Raw genomic sequence first — 21,068 nt, 5'->3', positions numbered from 1 at the left:
AAATACTGAACCGATTTACACCAAATCACAAAAAGCACAACCTGCGGACCAAGATCTAGCTTCCTGTTATATTTTGTGTAATTTCGCTCAGCAGTTTTGCTGCAGCCCTCGTTAAATACGTCTATGGAAAATGCATGGAGATGTTACGTTTTGGTCCCCCCTCGCCCCCCTCTCTTTTCTCGGCCCACGCTTGACTGGTCAACACAAAACTTTCCAGGAAGGTGTTGAGGTGGAGGAACGGTCTTTTTTGTAGTTTTGTGATATCCGTCAACCGGGGCAAAAGTTATTAACAAACCAAACGTACTCCATCTATGGAAAAGGAGAGCTAACTATAAATACCGCCAGTATGATGTATCTTAATACCTATATGTTGTAGTTTGCTCAAAAGATTTGGTCTCCATGCAGTGTTTTCAGATACTACATTGTCTGCACTTAAAATGACAAATGATTGGGGGAATGTCCCATTAGGAGCAAAAATCTGTGGCTTTCTGAATAAAGTACACCTTTTAACACCCACTTTTGTCACTGCTTACAGTAGCTGCTTAGGGGCAGACGAGTAATTGGGACGCTATACAGAACATGGTATCCCTCTGTCTCCCAAAGATAAAAAAGAAATCTAGTATCCTACATCGACTAAGCACCCTCTACATTTAACCACCCCACACACACAAACTGCAAAAACAAACTGTCCTTCTGCCAATGCTCCTTCCACAATACACATGATCTCCACTCCTCCAAACATGAAAGTACTCAACGGTCTTCCACCCAGTCTCACAGCCCTCTCTGCTTCCTCACCGCACTCCTAAAGCTGAGCTTTCTGCTGTTACAGGAGCAGTGAGCGGGTACCATTCTGCGCAGCTTGTTTCCCTTGCCAGCAGGGTCTAGAGATACGCCATTCTAGCACAGTGCTCAGGTCTCTATAGACCTGCGTAAGGCAGGGCAACATGGGATGCAAGCGCTTCCCCTGGTGACAGTGGGAAATAAAACGTCTGTCTTTTGTTAAATTTTAACTGATCTGGTTATTCGTGCTAATGTCTTAGCCTTACAGAAAGAACTCGGATTTACCATGGATAATGTGCCCAAAGTAACGCTTGAAGAAATATACACATTGGTTGCATACGGTAAAAACGTTTGAATGTTGCAAAAAATAATGAAATAGCTCCTATGATATTACAGATCCTGAGTAATTAAAACGCCCTATTGGCACTCAATGCTTACATCCATTTATGAAGAAAGCTATAAATGTATGGGTAATTTGGGTGATAGTTTGGTCAGGTGTTTTAGAAGGAGAGAAAGGGCTTTGTTGTCAAATGTTGCTGAAAAGTGCAATTAGACTTAAGGCACCATGACCATACACTTTTATTCTACCATTGCCTAAGAATGAAAAGACTGCTATCTCCATCTATATCTATGGCTTAAAGCTATCTTTTAAGGTTCTAGGTAGATTTTGGGTTCTACTTAGAATTGGAAGCTGAGCAATAACTATTTTGCCAACAATTTAAATGGAAAATAGTTGGAAGATGGGAGTAAACTGGATGACATTTCTGGGATTAATTGAGCACCTCTGTAGAAGAAAGGGACACATTTCTCTTCCTAATTCAGAAAACAAAATGCCTGTGGAGAGGGAGCAGTAAATAGCCTTACCGAAATCAGCTTCTGTAAGTGACACTGCATATTAAGTAATTTGCAGTGAACAGTGACCAAATAGATAACCTGCTGTACAATAAGGGTTTAGATGTTTGAGAGTGTTGACTTTTAAGAGTCATTGAAATGCTCGATAACAGTACATGATTTACATCAATATTCTGACTTAATTAAATTAGAAGTACAGAAAGATTGTGATTCGCTCTTTGTTCTTACCCTGTTCACTTTACAATTATCAAAATTTTTACAACCCCAGGGAAAATCAAGTCAATTCTGATTTTAAACACATCCTTTGTTGTGTTGAGGGAAACCAGCATTACAGCTAATCTATCACAACGCATGCCATTACAAAAAATATGCCTTTACCACGCATTTTGACGTGAATGGTAAAGGTATATGTGTTTTACTTGCAAGTATAAGGTAAGTTTATATGGTATAGGGTGGGTATGGGTTTTGGGTGGCAAGGGTAATTTTAGGGTGGGTATGAGTTTTGGGGTGGCAGGGGACATGTTTGGGTTTTGGGTGGGTATGGGTTTTGAGGTAGCAAAGAAACATTTAGTTGTTTTTTTTTTACAGAGTTTTATATAGCGCGAATTTGACCCGAATCTGGTATCAGAGCGCTTTACATAGCACCAGTTGCATTACATGAGGACACATGCATTTTTGTTAGGCACAGGGAGAGTAAGTGAGTTGCCCAGAATCACAGGATGTTCAGCGTCCTTGCCAACACTGAGGTGGACCGCCCTAGCTGTTAGGCCAACTTCTCTCCCCAAGGGGTCAGGGTTTGTATGAGTTTTGAGGTGGCAAGGGTAATTTTAGGGTTCAGGGTGGGTATGGGATTTGTGGTGGCAAGGGTAATTTTTAGGGTTTAGGGTGGGTATGGGTTTTGGGGTGGCTAGGGTAATTTTAGCATTTAGGGTGGGTTTGGGTTTTGGGGTGGCAAGGGTAATTTTAGGGTTCAGGGTGGATAGGGGTATTTTGGTGGTAAGGGTAATTTTACGGTGGGTATAGGTATTGGGGTGGTAAGTGTAATTTTATGGTTTAAGGTGGTATGGGTTCAACACAAATATATTTAAAAACTTGATATATATATATATATATATATGTATATATATGTATATGTATATATATATATATATATATATATATATACGAACTCACACTCCCGGTGTCCGGCCAGTACCTGCTCGCGAGCGGGTCGTCGTTAGGGCTCCGGTGGCCCAAATATCAAAGCAGAGAATCTCTCATGTACCAGGAAATACGCGACGACACACCAAGAGTTGCTGTGCTTCAAAAGTTTATTCTGGCAGCAAAACAAACAACGCGTTTCACCAACAGGCTTGATCACGTTTGTAATGGATTCAAAATGATAGTCCTATTTACAACAACCAAGGTATTACCATAGAAAAAGGACTACTGTGCACTCACCCCCCAGTGTAAAATAAATGGCAGACATATTGGAGTGATGTTATATTGTGAACAAATTCGACATGATGCACGATTGCTGCCTCAATAAAGATAAATGAAACAAATCATATATATGTTATCATTATCAAAACATATTTAGCCACTTTAGAATACAAAATCAAAATTCAAAAAATAACAATTTTTCCAAGTGGGCAAGACCCTGTCTGTTCATCTAGAGAAGTAATTACAGTAACCCGATATGTGTCAAAGAAGTGGGTCATTTGATAAGTGAATCCATTACAAACGTGATCAAGCCTGTTGGTGAAACGCGTTGTTTGTTTTGCTGCCAGAATAAACTTTTGAAGCACAGCAACTCTTGGTGTGTCGTCGCGTATTTCCTGGTACATGGGAGATTCTCTGCTTTGATATATATATATATATATATATATGTATATATATATGTGTATATATATATATATACTTTGAGAGTCTTGCGGTGTTTAGTACCTACAAGGGAGTCCTACCTGTTGCTTAATAGGGAAAGGGTACAGTTTGCTGGGTTCAGTTCACTGACCATTGCTCTGTGTGGCAAAAAAAAGGATGAGGGCAGCTCAACGAGGTCCAGTGAAAAAGGATGAAAAAGGGGCACAAAGTTTCTGCTGTGCCCTGTTTCATGCACCCAAGTTAGTACCAGGTTCTGGGTGAGGTCCGGTTAACTGTAGCACCCATATCTCCATTTATGGGGGGTATGCGGGTCTTGAGGGCCCCGTTGCTCGTACTGGCACTGACCTGTGGGGAGCTATGAGTATCCCTGGGCAAAGCACTACGGTGCGCTTGCGTAGTTTGCAAAGTTTGCGCTACTTCGCACTACGCGAACTGCATGTAGCACAGTACAAACACGCGTAGCTTAGTGCAGCGGTCATTTTTTGCTTGCTCGTGGTCCTCAACGTCAAGTTGACGACCGCTAGCAAGCAAAATACCATACCGGCAAGACTTTTTCCTCGTTCACGATCAGCAACATCTAGTTGCCGATCGCGAGCGTGGAAAATAAACTTCCCGGCGAGATTCTCAACGCGGGGAAGTCAGCTTTCTCATTGCGAGTGGTCGCGTATGTTCGCGACCGCTCGCGATGAGAAACTACCAGTCCTCGTTGAGAAAGCGGCTGCTCGAGTAAAAATCTACTAGAGCGGCAGAAAACTACAGCTTGCACTGTGCAAGATGCCGTTTTCAATGATTGCACAGTGCCGCGCTACTTCGCAAACTACGCCCAGCCATGAGGCCCCTGAGCAGCATTTGTGACAGTCCCTCTTGGCCAGGGTGGAGGAGGTTAAGCTGTCCCTGCACTGTGCAGCACAGCTGAGGATTGTATATAACGGACGAAGGATGAGGGCTGAGGCACACAAGGATCGGGGCAGTGCCTTTGCTCCAAGGGCACTACAGCCTGTAAGCTGCCTGCTGTCCCCACATTTTTCACCAGCCCCTGCTCCTCATAGGGGTGCCTCACAGTCTGTCTTCCCCAGCAAATCAGATGGGGCGATCCTATCCCTATGGTGTCCTCATGGTCGGTTGGCCTGCAAGAGTTTACTAGGACGTCAGCGAGGCCCTTGACGAGTGGGGAGCCATCTTTTTCTTCGGTGCAGCAACAGGCTCCGCTCCAAGGGTAGTTGGCCAAAATGTGCTCACAGGTCCCCTGGCAGCCAGAAGAGATCCACTGCCCCTCCCCATGGGGTCCAGAAACCCTGGAGCACTTGATGGGGGTCCAGTCACCAAAACAAGGTGAAAGTCCCCGAAGCAGGCAAGGAATTCTGGAGCGATGCTTCTTACAGCTTGGCGATTGACTCCGTCGCCCTGAGACTTGAATTAAATTTAGTTGCAAAACCCCTGTGTTAAGGAACTAGTTTCATTTGTAGCTTTGTATCTCCTGTGTAAACAGTACTCTGTAAGTGAAGCTTACAGAGTACTGTTACAGGTTACAGTGATACAGGACAAGATGGCCGCTGGTCAGGAGCCCTAGTGAGGAGCTCTGGGGTTAGGGATATCCAATACTGGAATAAATCCCTGAATAACCCTCAGCGCGACCCAGGAGCGACCCCAGAAGCGATCGGAGGACCTACTGAAGGGAAGGAAGAGAGCAGAGAGCAACGGGAAGAACGATGGCATTCAACACACCAACCGGAGTAAACTGACCTGGTCACCGAACGGCAGGAGCACCTTCAGGCCGGCGAACCCTTGGATGGAGGATGATGATCGACGAATAGAAATACAGAGGCGGAAAGGGAGGCGTCTGATGCTGTCCGGTGTCGCTCTGGGCTGCGCTGGACTTCGCCAGGCTGAGGACATCGTCGGGATCCCCGGTGCCGAGGATCGGGACCCGGTAGCTGGGGTGAAAGGGAAAGCGCTGAAAGGGAGAGCGCTCTCGGCGAGAGTCAAGAAGGTACTTGCCCTGCGCGACCCTATCTCCACTGCCCCCTTTCCAGAAGTACACGCGAGGGAAATTAAACGAGGAGGAAGGAACCGGGAACGACCAAAGCGGCGCGCCTGACCCTAAAATGGCGGCCGCTTAAGACAGTCGCCCTTCGTTAATGTCCACAAACCCTGAAGACCATCCTGGAAGGTAGACCCAAAGTGTATAAAAATTCGGGCATAAAGAGAAGCACACCCTGTTACTGATTGGTGAAGGGATATTGAAATATCCTATAATGCATCAATAACCACCATAGTGCCGGATAAGGAACAACTAACAGAGAAATAGGACTAGTCGACCAGGGAAGTGGAACACAAAGCACTGGAAAGAGAGAAAGTCCCTCTGCCCTCATAAGGATAACAATAACGGCGGCCATCTTACAACGTCCTAGTTCTTGATAACACTCAACCCAATACATAACAAGGAGCAGTGAGCGAGTTAGTGTTTACCATCTTTGTGAAACCCTACGATGAAGAGATAACAGAGGAATAACTGGTTGATATTGAGGCAATATCTACTACTCAACAAACCCTTATCTAGACACTCCTAGTTCTGGAAAGGAAAACCAGAACTAGCAATAAACAACACCGGCAGTGATCCTACCCTGAATCAAAGAGAAACCATGTAACACGGAAATAGAATGAATGAAAGACACCTAGAGACTGTTGGCTTAAATGCCCATAATATAAAATAACCGCCTGATCTCACCAAAAATGCAGCTAAGAAGTTCAAACACGACACACTGAGGAAAAACCCGGACACACTTTTCTCAGATCTATATTTCAATGTAGTTAAAGGTACGACAATGAACGACCTCATATTCTACACAAATAAAACAGCGAAATGGCGCAATGCCTTCACAAAGCTGCTGGCCATTAAAGCTACGAAAAACATCCCACATGGCACAAAGATGATGACTTCACCATCAACAAGATGCAGAGCCGAACTAAGCATATACAAATCCGGAATTGTGCTGGTACAAGCAGCAAATCGAGAACTAGAGAAATTTGACAGGATATTCCAAACGATAAAAGATTCACTAGAAGACCCAAGATACCAATTCCACCTGACCCCACCACTGAACACTCATGACATCCACAATAACAGTACCAGAGGCACCTGTAGAACTAAGGGCCACCAACACGCTCAAAGCCCTAACCCGGAAGATATACCTGAAATAGTAATGTCAGTACCAGAGAACACGACAGATAGGACAGAGAGATCTACCTATCAAGCAAATAATGAACAAGACCAGCTTCAAAGTGAAGAGCCGCCCTTGTCTCCAAACGTTGAGACTTCCAACGTAGTGCTTACACCGGCCACGAATATAATACCCTATGATAACCAGGAATTGGATGAGGCAGAAGATACCAATCGTCCTATACCTCTCTCTAGTACAATACTAGCGTTGAACGGATCCTCTTCCACAAACGCGCTCTCAACAACACGTAACATAGCCAGCACAGATGACATCTCCAATAGAATGAGAACCGTCAATCAAACAAAGGATTCAAAGAAAAGGGCTGCAGAACTTAGAACAGATCCAAAACGAAGACGAACAAGATACAAAGGCAGGATAAACAGATCAGACATACCTAAGAAATCTATCCAGAACAAGAGAGATATTAAGGAACTTCAGAAACAAATGAGCAAGCTGACACAAGTCACTATTAATACCTTACAGGTGATTGAAAAAATAGGGACAATGACGGAGAGCATTCACTCAAAGGTCGAGCATATTCAGAACCTCGGACTCTCCTCACAAAGAATCAGTAATGAGACTAACATGCTTGCAAAAAATAGAGACAACCGTCCAGACAGGACAAAATCTTTATCAAAGGAGGAAACTCTGGCATTAATCCGAACATATGAACCACTGAACCACATGGAAGAGGAAAGAATTGAAACAGTTCCACTCGACAACAACAGAACATCGAGAAAGAAGGATAGAGCATCTAACCCTCACAATTTACAACACATACAGCTAACAACAACTGAATCCGAAAATATGAACCTTAGTAACAAAGAAAATCCACTGACATGTCTTCTACTCAATTGTCGGTCGGCAACGAAACATGCATCGGACTTAGCGGACCTCATCATTAACAAGGACATTGCTCTGGCAGTCCTCACAGAAACATGGCTTACGGAATCTTCATCCCCAACCTTGGACCTCTTAGTACCACCTCAATATAACATCTTGAGACTGGATAGACCTAAAAAGGTAGGGGGAGGTATAGCTTGCATTTACCGATCTGATATTGAGGTCAAACAAATTCAAGCAGACCCTCTAGAAGCAAGCGAATACCTGGGTCTTAATATAAAATATACTAATAATCAAAGATGCAACATGCATACGTTTTACCACCCACCAGGGGACAATGCAAAGTTCACAGAGGAGTTAATGGAGATCATAACGGCCAACTCTAACAGCGAAACCAAAAACATATTCCTAGGCGATTTCAACTTACACTGGGAGGACGATAATGACAAACTGGTCAACACGCTTAAAGATTTCCTCGTCGAGCTAAACCTCTCCCAAATGTGCACACAACCCACACACTCGAAAGGAGCGACATTAGACTGGATTATCTCTAGGAACAAAGATACAACTATCCTCTCCATAACCCCATGCGACTGGTCTGACCATCATGCTATAATATTCGGAATACCCATAGTGGAAAAAGGCAGGACCAGACAACCCTTCCAGTCCAAAAAATGGATGCGGGACACAAAAAAAGCAAATATGGAGCTATTGGTTGAAAGCTGTGATAGAGACCTAAAGCCACCGAACAACATGAAAAATGTCAATGAGCTGACCGATCATTACATAACTGCGGTGGAAAATATCGTCAATCACACCATGCCATTAAAACTGAAAAGAGTCACGGAGAAGACAAAAAATCCATGGTTTAATGAGTCACTAAATGAAGAAAGGCGCAAATTGAGGATGGCTGAAAGAAAATGGAGACAACACCCTTCATCCCCTGAGCTGAAAGCCCTCAGAATTATCAGAAGCCAATATAACATAAAGATCATCAACTCAAAAAAGGAGTTCATAAGATCTGAACTAGACAATGCCAAAAACAGACCTCGAAAACTCTTTGAAATACTAAAGCAACAATCGAACAAATTAGCCAAAACCGGTCAAGAAAACATAAAAACATCCCTAAACTGCGATGACTTTTCTACATTTTTCACAGAGAAGGCCAAATCGCTAGAAGCAGAGCTCAAAAACGCCGTGGCGAACCTTCCCATCGAACGACTGCATGCGAGCGATACCGTCTGTTCAACGGAGTGTACTAATGCAAAAAACAAGGCAAGCTGGGATACATTCGAACTGTACGACCAGCACATGATCGCCAAGACGCTTTCAGAAATCAAACCAAACAATCACTATCAAGACCCACTTCCGGCAAAGTGCTTAAGAGAAATCAACCACGTTTTAGTTCCAATATGGACCGAAATAATAAATGCCTCTCTATCACAAGGGATCCTCCCTGACTGCCTAAAAACAGGTCAAGTCACACCCATAATCAAAAAACCCTCAGCGGACACCTCAGATCCAAACAACTTTCGCCCAGTGACCAATATCCCTGTACTAGCCAAGTTAATTGAGAAATGCGTCCAGAACCAACTCAGCCAACACCTCACCAAGTTCTCCTTGCTTGACGAATGCCAGTCAGGATTCAGAACAGGACATAGCACGGAAACAGCGATTCTCCATATTGTCGATGATGCGATACAGGCACTTGACCAAAATCAAGCATGCCTACTGATTCTCCTTGACCTGTCGTCGGCGTTTGACACGGTAAACCACGAAGCACTACTGACCAGGCTGCAGGACAGGATGGGATTGTCGGGAATTGTACTGAACTGGTTCAACTCCTTCTTACAAAACAGAACACAGCGATTCCGGGTCAACGAATCTATCTCATCTCCATGCCCTATCTCAATAGGAGTCCCTCAAGGATCGACATTATCCCCAGATCTGTTTAACCTATATGTCGAACCACTTACAGAAATTCTCCAAAAATCACAGATATCATATCACATGTATGCGGATGACACGCAGATATACATAAAGATCGCATCCCTAAAAGACATTGAACTAATGAACGAGACATTAAAAAGGACACTACAATGGCTAACTAATAATCATCTGAAACTAAATGCTCACAAAACAGAGTTCCTACTAATCTCACCACCAAGGAGCCAGGCGGAAATAAAGGAATGGATGAAACTCGTGACTGCGCTCAACTGCACCCCAACCCTAGTCAATTCAGCTAAATCGCTTGGAATCACTCTAGACGAGAATCTGGACATGAAAGCCCACATTAACTCAATGGCTAAAAATGCCCGCTTCCACCTGAACTACTTAAGAAAACTGAAACCATTCATCTCAGAGCCAGATCTCAAACTGGCAATCCAATCCTTGGTTATCTCTAGGATTGAATATGGCTGCACCACCTTAGCTGGCCTACCAAAAACATCCACAGCCCCACTAAAAGCCTGCCTCAACGCCGCGGCAAGACTCATCACCGGATCTAGGAAATATGATCATATATCCCCTCACTTGAAAGCTTTAAACTGGCTACCTTACGAAGCCAGAATCCAAATGAAGATAGCTTGTATCACACATAAAGCGCTCCACTACAACACCCCTGGATACCTAGCCAAGAAAATTCAGCTGTCTGGAGGTAACCGACCAACTAGAAGCGCTGAGGAGTTGCTATTACGACCAGCCATTTTCAGAAAGAAAAAAACCTATGACAGAGCATTCTCAGGAGCTGCCCCCAGAATATGGAACTCACTCCCTCCAACCATTCGGAAGATCAAAAATGTGGCAACATTCAAGCGGGAAGTGAAGAACCTTCTGATGAACAAATACAATAAATAGAGAAGAACATTGATCACTGCCCTGATCTCTCGCTGCTTTACTTCAGAACATTTATGACATCAGGAAGGCGAAGAACAATCAATACTATAAAGATTTGGTAATTCTAGGTTATGAAATGGTCCAAAACCAAACGTTATCTTTAAATGACCTTATAACCGCATCCCTCAGGGACTTATAACTATCTACCTCACCTATGTGTATATACTTTACTTTTGATACAATTGGAGCTGCAACTCATTTTTATCAACACTAGCACATGTGTCAAGAATGATTGCATTTCATCTACCTCATATCTGTGATTCTTTTTACTGTCAATATATATGTTATGTTTTTCACCTACTCTATGTTAAGCGCTCTGATACCCACGGGTCTTGTTCGCGCTATACAAAACTCTATAATAAATAAATAAATAAATAATAAATAAATAAGCTGACATTATGTAAGTTGTTACTTCATTGTTATATAAACTATAAAACGTATTACTTTGTTCACTAGCAACCTTCTGTGCTGGATTCCAGTGCACTGAAAAACCGTGTTCAGCTCAGCAGGAAGAGCCACAGAAGAGCACCAACTCTTCAGACCCAAAGGAGAAGCAAGGTGCGTCTGTCGGAAAGCCAGTTTGCAGTCATAGACGAAACTGACAACGCTTGGATGTTCAAAGACACTACAGGTACTTGAAAGTGGCTTTCTCTTACATAATGATATAAGTTTAATCGAATTGAGCGGTTTATTGTTGGGAATAACACTATATATTCAGAATTGCATCTCACTGAAATGTCTTATCATAGGCCTTTCATGTTAGGTTTGCCCGATAGGTATGACAACTTTGTCCTGTCACAACTTCTTCACCACTTTCTCTGCTGCCTGTAGGGATGTATGCCTGCTCTGGAACCTTGCCAGGGCTATTGTTATCCACAGTTTGCTCCTGGGACGCTCCCTACATCAGCTCCTGTTGGCTACCATTGTTGGGGGCAGTATATTTGGACGAGAACTGTCGTGCTGCAACTGCCGGTGACTACAGAGCCAGAAGCCCCTCTTGCTGCTTCACCTATTCCTGATCAGTGCTACTTATGCGTGCTGTAGCCCCGCTTGATGAGGGCTGCTCTGGAACCTTGTCTGGGCTATTATTAGCCACAACTTGCTCCTTGAGCGCTACCATTGTTGGGGGCACTTTCGTTGGAGGGAGAGCCGTCGCGATGTGACCGCAGGGGACTACATGTCCCAGAAGCACCTCTTGCTGCTTCACCTGTGCCCAATCAGTGATACTTAAGTGCGCTGCAACCCCACTGTACGGAACACACCCGGTCCATACCCGACCAAATTCCAGACCAAGGGCGGGCCCGTCCTCACCTGTCAGAGGCTGGGCTAGACTGAGCTACCTCTCTTGGCCGCACTTTCTTGGCGTGACAAGGTACTTTTAACGCTAACCGCACCCTGCCTGTTGGAACCTTTGATGTAACACGGGCCGGAGGTCTTTGAGTGAAGGCTACTCTTTTTCTCGTTTAGCCATTGCTGCATTCGTGCTGATAAAACATTCACTTTTTTTTTTAAGTTCCTTTACATTTGTTTTATATTTTTTTATTAGATTTTAAAGTTTTATGTATTTTATGTGTGTTTCCTCTAGCGGCTAATGCTCTTTTTCCATGCGGTTTGAAGTATATTGCAATATCATTGTGAATTTTTTCTGTAATCTCAAACTAGCTAATAGGTTCTTGCAAAATAGGCAAACTCAAGGCTTCAGATCTTCCACAGGTCATTGGCAAACATCCAAAAAGCACAAGCAAACCAACACCTGCACGTTTACAGAGATTGATTGAGGATGTGAAGACACTTATTGGACCCGACTCGAACAACACTAATTTTGTAGTCCCCCACATTAACCAGGCCACGCTTCCCAAGGCAAACTGCCCATATAATCTTTAATCAAGTATTCGGTCAGGCACTAAAGGCAAGTGGGGCGCCTCAAATATAGCTCTGTTTCAGGTCTCACCTAAGCAGCGCGACATGCTGTAACTAAAGTATGGGCTTCAACCACCGCCCATCTTTTTCATAGTTCTTCCTAATGTCCTTATGAATGCCGGCTTTTGTTTGGTGAATACGCTTAGTAACACCCCTTTTTGGACTTTTGTATCATCCCATGAGGACTTCTCCTGTTACATGTGCTCTTACTCTTCAGGTTATTTAGGACAATTTTAGAGCCCTTTTTTGATGGCCTGTCTTTGCTCATGTTGAGGGTTTGTGTTTTGTTTTCTTCGTGCCCTGGCTTGTTCCTTTTGTGTTTGCACACTCTTTGTTTTATTGCAGAGTGCAGAGGTTTTCCTGACTCAGAGCAACGCCTGCTTCATAGATGCCACACTTTCTTTTTTACAGATGTTCACTCTCCTCCTCTTTATTTAAAGGATAGCTATGTGATGTGCCTTAAGGATTGTGAAAAGTACCCTTGCTTTTTTTCCTGTCACGGTCCCCTTTGAAATCACACAAAGGCACCAAAAAATGGCAGCATTTTTTGGTTTGTCATTGCTATACTTGAATTTTTCAGATCATTAGGTCTCAGCATTTTATTTTTGGAAGGCACGGAGAGAGACTGCGCCGAAACGCGAACCCTGTTCCCTGGCAACATCCTCTATCCTAAATAAAACTGTATTTTTTTGGGGGGGGGGGGGTTAGTCTCACTGAGTTACCCTCCCGCCATGCAACCAGCCTTAACCCCTTCCTCCCTTTTGTTTCCCTGAGCGCCCCTCGTGAGTGTATTGAAAGGGCGTTCCCTTGATTACACAGAAGTATGCTGTTAGGAGGTGGGCACTGCCTATATGGATAGCACTTTACTCTATTTCAAGGCCCCAAAGTGGGGAGAGCGTTGACAACCTGTACTCCTCCGTTATCCAACAGGGTCAAACGTCCAGCGAATTTAAAACTCTTTCCGCCGCTGTTGTTGGTTGAGGAAAAAAGCGTTTTAAAACCAACGGTTCATTTAAATGAGTCAGTTGGTACTTTAGTAATAAATTTAGGATGAGTCCTAAGAATCATCCTGTCCTCTTTAAATTGTAACAAAAGGATCCAGAATCGTGAGAACCTGTAGTTCCACTACTCGTCTCGTTTAAGTTAGAGCAATGAGAAGCGCCACCTTCCATGATAGGAATTTAAGATCCGCCCTGTGAATAGGCTCAAAGGGCTGCTTAATCAATTGTGACAGTACTATGTTTAGACGCCAAAGCGGTGGTGGAGGCTTTTTTGGAGGAAAAACTCTGAACAATCCCTTCATAAATTGCTTGATGATCCTTGCCGACCATAAGGATGGACCCGAGGCAGACCTTCTGTAGCGGGATATTGCGGCTAAATGCACCTTCATAGATGCGTGAGCCAATCCAGACTTGACTAAATACAAGATGTATGGGATAATTTCATGAGGAGCCGCAGTCAGAGGATGAATCTTGTTTCCTTGACACCAGAGACAAAATCTCTCATTTCATCCTGTAGGTTTTGTTTGTACTACCCGCCCTAGCTTTTGAGAGGATGTTTTTACATTCTTCTGATATATTTATATGTTGAAACTCCCAGTGCTCAGGAGAAAGGCCGATAAGCGCAAGGATTTCGGGTCCGGATGGAGTACTTGTCCCTGGGACATCGTCAGAAGCGATGGTATTGGTTGGAGGCTAATCGGATGGACTTCCGACAGCAGCAGAAGCTCCGTGAACCAGTGTTGTCTGGGCCACCATGGGGCTATCAGGATCAGCCTGCACGGTTCTTTCTTGATCTTCACAAGCACTCGCAGCAGGAGGGGAATCGGACTAAGAGCGTAGGCAAAGACACCGGACCATGCCATCGAAAACGCATTCCCCCAAGACCCCCTCTGGGGAAGCCAGCTTGCGAAGAACTGGCATTTCTTGTTCTCCCCTGTAGCGAAGAGGTCTACTGTTGGTTTCCCCCATCTATGAAAAATGTTGTTTAGGACCCTCCGGTCTAACTCCCACTCGTGGCAGGATGACTTGAGCCTGCTTAGAGTATGCGCCTTGATGTTTTGATCCCCTGGGAGATGTTCTGCTGTCATGGATATCCCTTGCTTTAGCGCCCATTCCCATATTTCTAGGGCTTCTTGACAGAGGGAGAGAGATCTTGTTCCTCCCTGCTTGTTTAAGTAGTGCATCGCAGTTGTGCTGTCTGTTCTTATCAACACTGACGACCCTCTTATCCTTGGTAGGAAAGCTAGTAATGCGAAGTGGACTGCCCTTAGTTCTAGCAGGTTTATGTGTAATTGCTGCTCGTGTAACTTCCAACGGCCGCTGACTTGAAGGTCTTGAAGAAACGCTCCCCATCCTTCTAGGGACGCATCTGTAGTCACTATCAATGGGGCTGGTGTTGTAAATAATGAAAGACACTGTGAGACATTCTGCTTCGGTGTCCACCATGTTGCTGCCTGAATCATGTCCGGTGTTACCTGGACTACATCCTCGAAGGATCCCTCCGCCTGACGCCATTGTAGATCCAGATGCTCATGCAACAGGCGCATTCTTAACCTGCAGTGAGGCACAAGGGGCATGCAGGATGACATTGTTCCCAGTAATGATTCGTAATTGCGTACTGAAAGACACTTTATTTTTATAAAGTCTTGGAAGAGAGAGACAATTTTCAGCTTTCTGTCTTTGGAGGGGAACGCCTTGTTTCTCTCTGTATCCAGTATTGCTTCCAAAAAGGTGATATTGTTCGTTGGTCGAAGGGAGGATTTTTCCTCGTGTAGAGTCAGACCTAGCTTGGCAAAGAAGTCTATGCAAGCCTTTGTTGACGATCAGGCTAGTGCTGCTGATGGTGCCTTGACTAACCAGTCGTCGAGGTAAGGAAATACTTGCTGTTTTTCTTTCCTTAAAACAGTCGCTACTGGAGCCAGACATTTTGTGAACACTCTTGGAGCTGATTTCAGGCCGAATGGCAGTACCTTGAATTGGTAATGTTCTCCGGCTACCGTGAACCGAAGGTACTGCCTGTGTGAAGGATGGATGGGGACGTGAAAGTGTGCATCCTGTAGGTCTAAAGTGGTCATATGATCGCCTGGGTTCAATAGTATAAGGATGTCCCGAAGAGAAACCATTATGAAAGACTGCTTTTTGAGATAGGTGTTTAGGGATCTGAGATCCAGAATGGGACACCATTGGAGGATGTTTTTCTTGACTAGAAAAAATCGGGAGTAAAACCCCCTTACTCTTTGGGAGTTCGGCACCGTTTCTATTGCTCTGTTTCCGAGCATTGTCCGAATCTCCTGGATTTGATGCAAATGACTGACCTTCTGATGCATCGGTGGCGTACAAGGAGGTGTCTGTAGAAATTCTAGAGTGTGGCCGAATTGAATAATGTTGAAGACCCATTGGTCCGTAGTTATCTCTTGCCAATTTCGAAAATAATAAGCAATCTTTCCACCCAGGGGAGCATGTGATCTCCGTAGAGTCGGTGTAGCCGGAACCTGAAGGTTGTCATTGTCGTCGGGTGTTGTCTTTCCCCTAACGACCTCCTTTGCCTTTCGGAGTTGATTTCGTAAAACCTCCTGATTGTCGCTGTTGAAACTGCTGATGGTAGGGCTGAGATGAGGTGGAGTAAGAGGAATATCTCCCCTGCTGATATCCTCCTCTGTAAGACGTCTGGCCCCTACCCTTAGAGCCTCGAAAGGGATCCTTTCTGTATTGTAGAGTTCCTAATCAGATCCTCCAGCTTATCGCGATTTCGCGATTCACGAAAAAATCGCGAAATCGCGGGACTAGCGCGATTGCCGCGATATTTACATTTGTGGCCGCGATATTGTAAAAGTTTCTACTGGGAGACCGCAAAACACATAAATCTTCATTTACTGGCTGTGCGCGCACACACGTCATTCCGTGCTGCCGTCCAATATCTGCTTCCTCCTGGCCAAGCTGTGAAAGGCGATCAAGCAGAACAATGCGTGTACAGCTCTCACAGTCTCTTTTTTTTTTTCTCAGAAAGAGCCTGTTGAAAATCGGAGCCTTGATCAGCAGCAATTGAGCAAAAAAAGAACCACACGTTAGGTTCCCGGATATTTTCTTCAGGCGTCCACAGCCTCTTGTGATGTTTTGGAAGTTGCAGCAGTTTGAATTCTAAGCTGCCCTACAAAACCATCTGCCTACACAGGGTTTTGAATCATTTGGTTGTTTTACCTGCCTTGTTGTAACGGCACGTGCTGTTTTGCCAACATATCTTCCACAAAGATATTTCGAGGCATGAGCTGCTGCGCAACTGTTGTGTTAAGAGAGGTATTTTATTTTGAAAGCTTCAATGCTGTCTATTAAATTAGAATTAATGTGCACACACATACAGACAAAAATAGATCTATTTCAAAAAGAAAGAAACATTTCGGCTGCCATGTTCCCAAGCTTATCCAGGCACCGTTTGGATATAATAGAAATGCAGTGGAGACTGGGCGGATGCATGAATTAATGATGTATGGATGCAGGATGGGTGGGTGGGTGGATGGATGGGTGGGTGAATGAATGAATGATGTATGGATGCTGGGTGGGTGGATGGGTGGATGCATGAATGAATGAATGATGTATGGATGCAGGATGGGTGGATGGATGGGTCGATGCATGAATGATGTATGGATGGATGCATGCATGATGGGTGGATGCATGATGGGTGGATGGATGCATGAATGAATGATGTATGGATGCAGGATGGGTGGATGGATGGGTGGATGCATGAATGAATGATGTATGGATGCAGGATGGATGGATGGATGGGTGGATGCATGAATGATGTATGGATGGATGCATGCATGATGGGAGGATGCATGATGGATGGATGGATGGGTGGATGCATGAATGAATGATGTATGGATGCAGGATGGGTGGGTGGATGGATGGGTGGATGCATGAATGATGTATGGATGGATGCAAGGTGGTTCGGGCTCGCTCGCTGCGGTGTAATATGCAAATTAGTTTACGCCACACCACTTTCAAATGTCACCAGCCGCCCCTGCGTGTTGGTTCTATAAAGTAACACTGGAAAATGTTTTTTCTACCAAATAGAGCAGTTTTCCGCAGTAAAGAACGCAATGCTGTCTGAAACAATAATGCCTAGAAAGTAAGGAGGGGCAACATCGAGACCACGTGCCACCTGTCGCCTATTCTAACTTCGATCAGCTGGAGACTGCTGTCCCGCAGACTTGCACCTCCCTCAGGGACTGCACTTCTGGGCATCGTGGGAGACGGGTGGGGACTGAGGGGGGAGGGATTGATCCACACGTGACGGCCAGACACACACGTAGCCTCTCGTTTCGTGAATGGCGAGCTATCTTTAGCCTCCGACCCGAGTGATGTCATTTAATGCTCATGGAAACGCTAGCGGCAGCCAGACATGAAACCTACCGTAGCTGTGAGCCTTCACCCACCGCACCACATTGTAAATAAACCAAATAAACATAGCTTCATGTTGTTAAATAACTAAAAAAACTAAGATATTTGTGTTTGTTCTAGGAAAAATGGCCACATAAAATGCCGCAAAATTGCCGCTAAATTTCCATATTTGTGCCGCTAAATTTCCATTTTTGTGCCGCTAAATTTGCTAATCCATGCCGTTATATCCTGGGGGGTCTGCCTAATGCCTTAGCAGTATCAGTATCTTTTTTGATACTTTGTAGTGTGTCATCTACATGCTTGCCAAACAAATCTTCACCGTTAACAGGAAGGTCCAAGATCTTATTCTGGACCTCCGGTCTAAACGCCGTCGCTCTTAACCACCCTTGTCTGCGCAGTGCCGCTGCTCCTCCCAGAGACCTGAAAGCTGTAGTTGCTATATCCATAGCGCAATCTATGACTTCTGCCGAAGTCCTCTCCCCCTCTTGTAGAATTTTCCTGGCTTCTTGCCTCTCCGCTTCCGGCACACGCTCAATATATGGCGAAAGGTCACACCACATTTGCCTGTCGTACCTTCCCAGAATAGCCAGGGCATTTGCAGCCTTTACTAGTAGAGCCGACATAGAGGAAAATCGCTTTCCCGCGTTGTCCCGCCTCCTACCTTCTCTGTCTGAGGGTGCTGTAATCGGAGCTGACGGATTTCTTGACTTATGTTGCGCCGCTTGTGTAATAACCGAGTCCGGTTTGGGATGACCAAAAAGACAAGCTGGAGCGTCAGCAGGCGCTTTATATTTTTTTTCTAGCTTGGCGAGCACCGGAGTCACTGTAGCTGGTGTTCCATGACCTTTAGGACTTCCTCCCAAATATGACTTACAATCGGCAAGGACCGAACAGACCTACAATAGGGTTCCTTGAAGTCATATCAGAAACATTCAGCTTTATCCTCCACCATGGTGAGTGCGAATCTTTTAGTGGCCCTCTCCATCAGGTTATGAAATCCACCAATGTCCTCTGGCGGAGAATTCACAGGTTTTTGTGTAGGAGATGAAGGTGACGGAATTAGATAATCGTCCCACTCTTTGCTAGGGTCCGTAATCTCCCCTTCTTCATGGTCATCATCTTTGGTATCTGGATGTTGCTGAGATCTTGGTGGTGGAGATCTAGGAAGAGGTTCTGGCAAGATCTCACGCCTACGTACTGGTGTACCTGGTACAGAGCGTGGTCGAGGCGTAACCTCGGGAATTTCCTTAGAGGTACAGGATATCTTCTCCTATAATCCTCTAACATGAATTGTAGATCTTTCAATAACGAAGATGGCACACTTGTCATCTCCTCGTGATGTTCCTGGTGGTATTGTTGCTGTTGTTGGGAACGATCCTGCAATCCTTCGTACTCATCCTGTGAGTCCTCCTCTTGGTATTTAACCCGTAACTGAGATGGGCTGCTAGCATAGCCAAAAGGACCACCATCATAGTCGTCCTCCGAATCCTCTTCTTCCAGAAGGTGAGAAGGAACTAATGGAGACACCTTACTTGGAGATGTAATTTCCGGTGTGGTTGTTCTTTTCCAGGCCCAAAAACACTTTTCTGGGGGGTTTTTCCTCGCCGACGAGCCCGTTGACGAGATCGTCGTCGCCGTTGTAGTCACCGTCGTCGACGGTCCCGTGGGCGTTGCCATCATTGATGATCCCGTCAACGATGTGATCGTAGCCATGGTCGTCGTCAACGCCGCCGTCGAAGGGCTCGTCGTCGACACGGTCGTCGACGGTGGAATTGTCGACGGTGATAAAGCCTTAGAAACAGTCTTTACCTTAGGTTTCGTCGACGATGATGTCATTTTCCTCGTCGGTGCTCCCGTCGATAATGTAGATTTTTCTCTTTCTCCTCTGAAGGTGTGGAGGATGGCTTTTTGATAGTAATCTTGATCCTGGGAGGAGATTTTGAAGGCTCTGTGGTAGTTTTCTTCACATGTTTCACCTCTGAAGCATGACCCTTCTTCTCCTTATTTTTTCCTGAAGTAGATTTTGAGGGACTGCGCCCTGAAGAACCTGAAATGGTCTTTTTAGGGGCCTTCTCAGGTCTCTCACCCGAGGTATGAGCCTGAGGAGATCTGTTCCTTTTTTCCTAGACGAAGATGATGACTGCTCACTATAACTTGAGAGGATCTCCTTCCTGGCTTCTACCTTCTGAAGCCAAAGCAATAGTCTTCCCTCACGATCCCTCAAGGTTTTATTGGAGAAGGTACGACATACCTTACAATCCTTTGCCTGATGGTCTGGATAAAGGCAGTAAATGCAGTCTTTATGAGGGTCATCTGTATAGAGCCTTTTCTTAGAGCAGGTGGCACTAGCTCTAAAAAGTCCTTTTTTCTCTTTGTCAGCCATGGTAGTAGAAGGAGGAACTTCAAATAAACCAATCTGGAAAATGAGACCACCTCAAATCCCAGTCAAAGTGAGTAGAACTGAAGAGTTTGAGCAGAGCTCAAAGGAGACTCCCAAGCACAATGTGCGGTAGAAAGTCTGAGGAGCAAGAGGTTCTCTCAGGAGGGTTCTAGAGGGTGAGGAGCTCTGATTGGTTCAGGGAAAAGTTTGGTCCTTTTCACATAACAAGGGTTAAGGGCTGCAAAAGGGAAATGGGCCTAGGCCTCTTTCAGTTCGCTATACTGCTAAGCATTGCTTTTTTATGTACCGGAGACTCCCGTCTCGGCGATGGGGAATGATTCAGGCATGTGAATCTATGAAAGCTTCCAATACTGGAGAACTACAGTTACAGGTAAGTAACTTGTTTTCTTCCAGCTGCATAGCTGGACATGGTGTACAGTGGCGGGGTATTTTGAATGTGTGTAATGAATACTGATACCAAGTTTATCAGGTGAGACTCGTTTGTGAGGCAGCATAGGGATGAGATGATTCTGCTATGCTGGCGTAATATTATGTATACTAGGTCACTCAGGAGTTTGCTGGTGTATGATCATTTGCTTCCTTTTTGTAATACCAACTTTTCTGAATGTGGGCATTTACTCAATATGAATTTTTCAGAATTTTGACACTCCTCTACCATGGCTCCGTAAATCAAGTAATCCTGCTACTTCATCCCGCAGCTATTTGATAGAGACATCTAGCTGCAGATTCCTTACCTTTGAACTTTGAGGCATTAGGCTACATCCAGAAGATTTATGATAGTAGTACCCCTGCGCGCAGATAGGTCTTCGTAGGCGTCAGTTTGTCATGACATCTGCATAGTTTATATAGGGGCACTGACATCAGTTGTTTTATTTCTCTGCCAATGCAGATCTGTTG

The 21,068-nt window shown here is 44.8% G+C and overlaps 1 protein-coding gene across 3 annotated transcripts in view; it reads left to right on the top strand.

Moving 5' to 3' along the window:
- Positions 1–21,068, top strand: part of KIAA1671 (KIAA1671 ortholog) — a 996,223-nt gene that overhangs the window by 858,314 nt on the left and 116,841 nt on the right. For all 3 annotated transcript variants that reach the window (XM_078667333.1, XM_078667334.1, XM_078667335.1), the window contains one exon: positions 10,911–11,085. In XM_078667333.1, the coding sequence (XP_078523459.1) occupies positions 10,911–11,085 (175 nt within the window). The remainder of the gene's footprint in view (positions 1–10,910; positions 11,086–21,068) is intronic.

This window comes from Lissotriton helveticus, chromosome 11, assembly GCF_964261635.1.
Source record: "Lissotriton helveticus chromosome 11, aLisHel1.1, whole genome shotgun sequence".
NCBI lineage: Eukaryota > Metazoa > Chordata > Amphibia > Caudata > Salamandridae > Lissotriton > Lissotriton helveticus.
The sequence above is the reverse complement of the archived record's forward strand: the minus strand, read 5'-3'. Positions and strand labels throughout refer to the sequence as shown.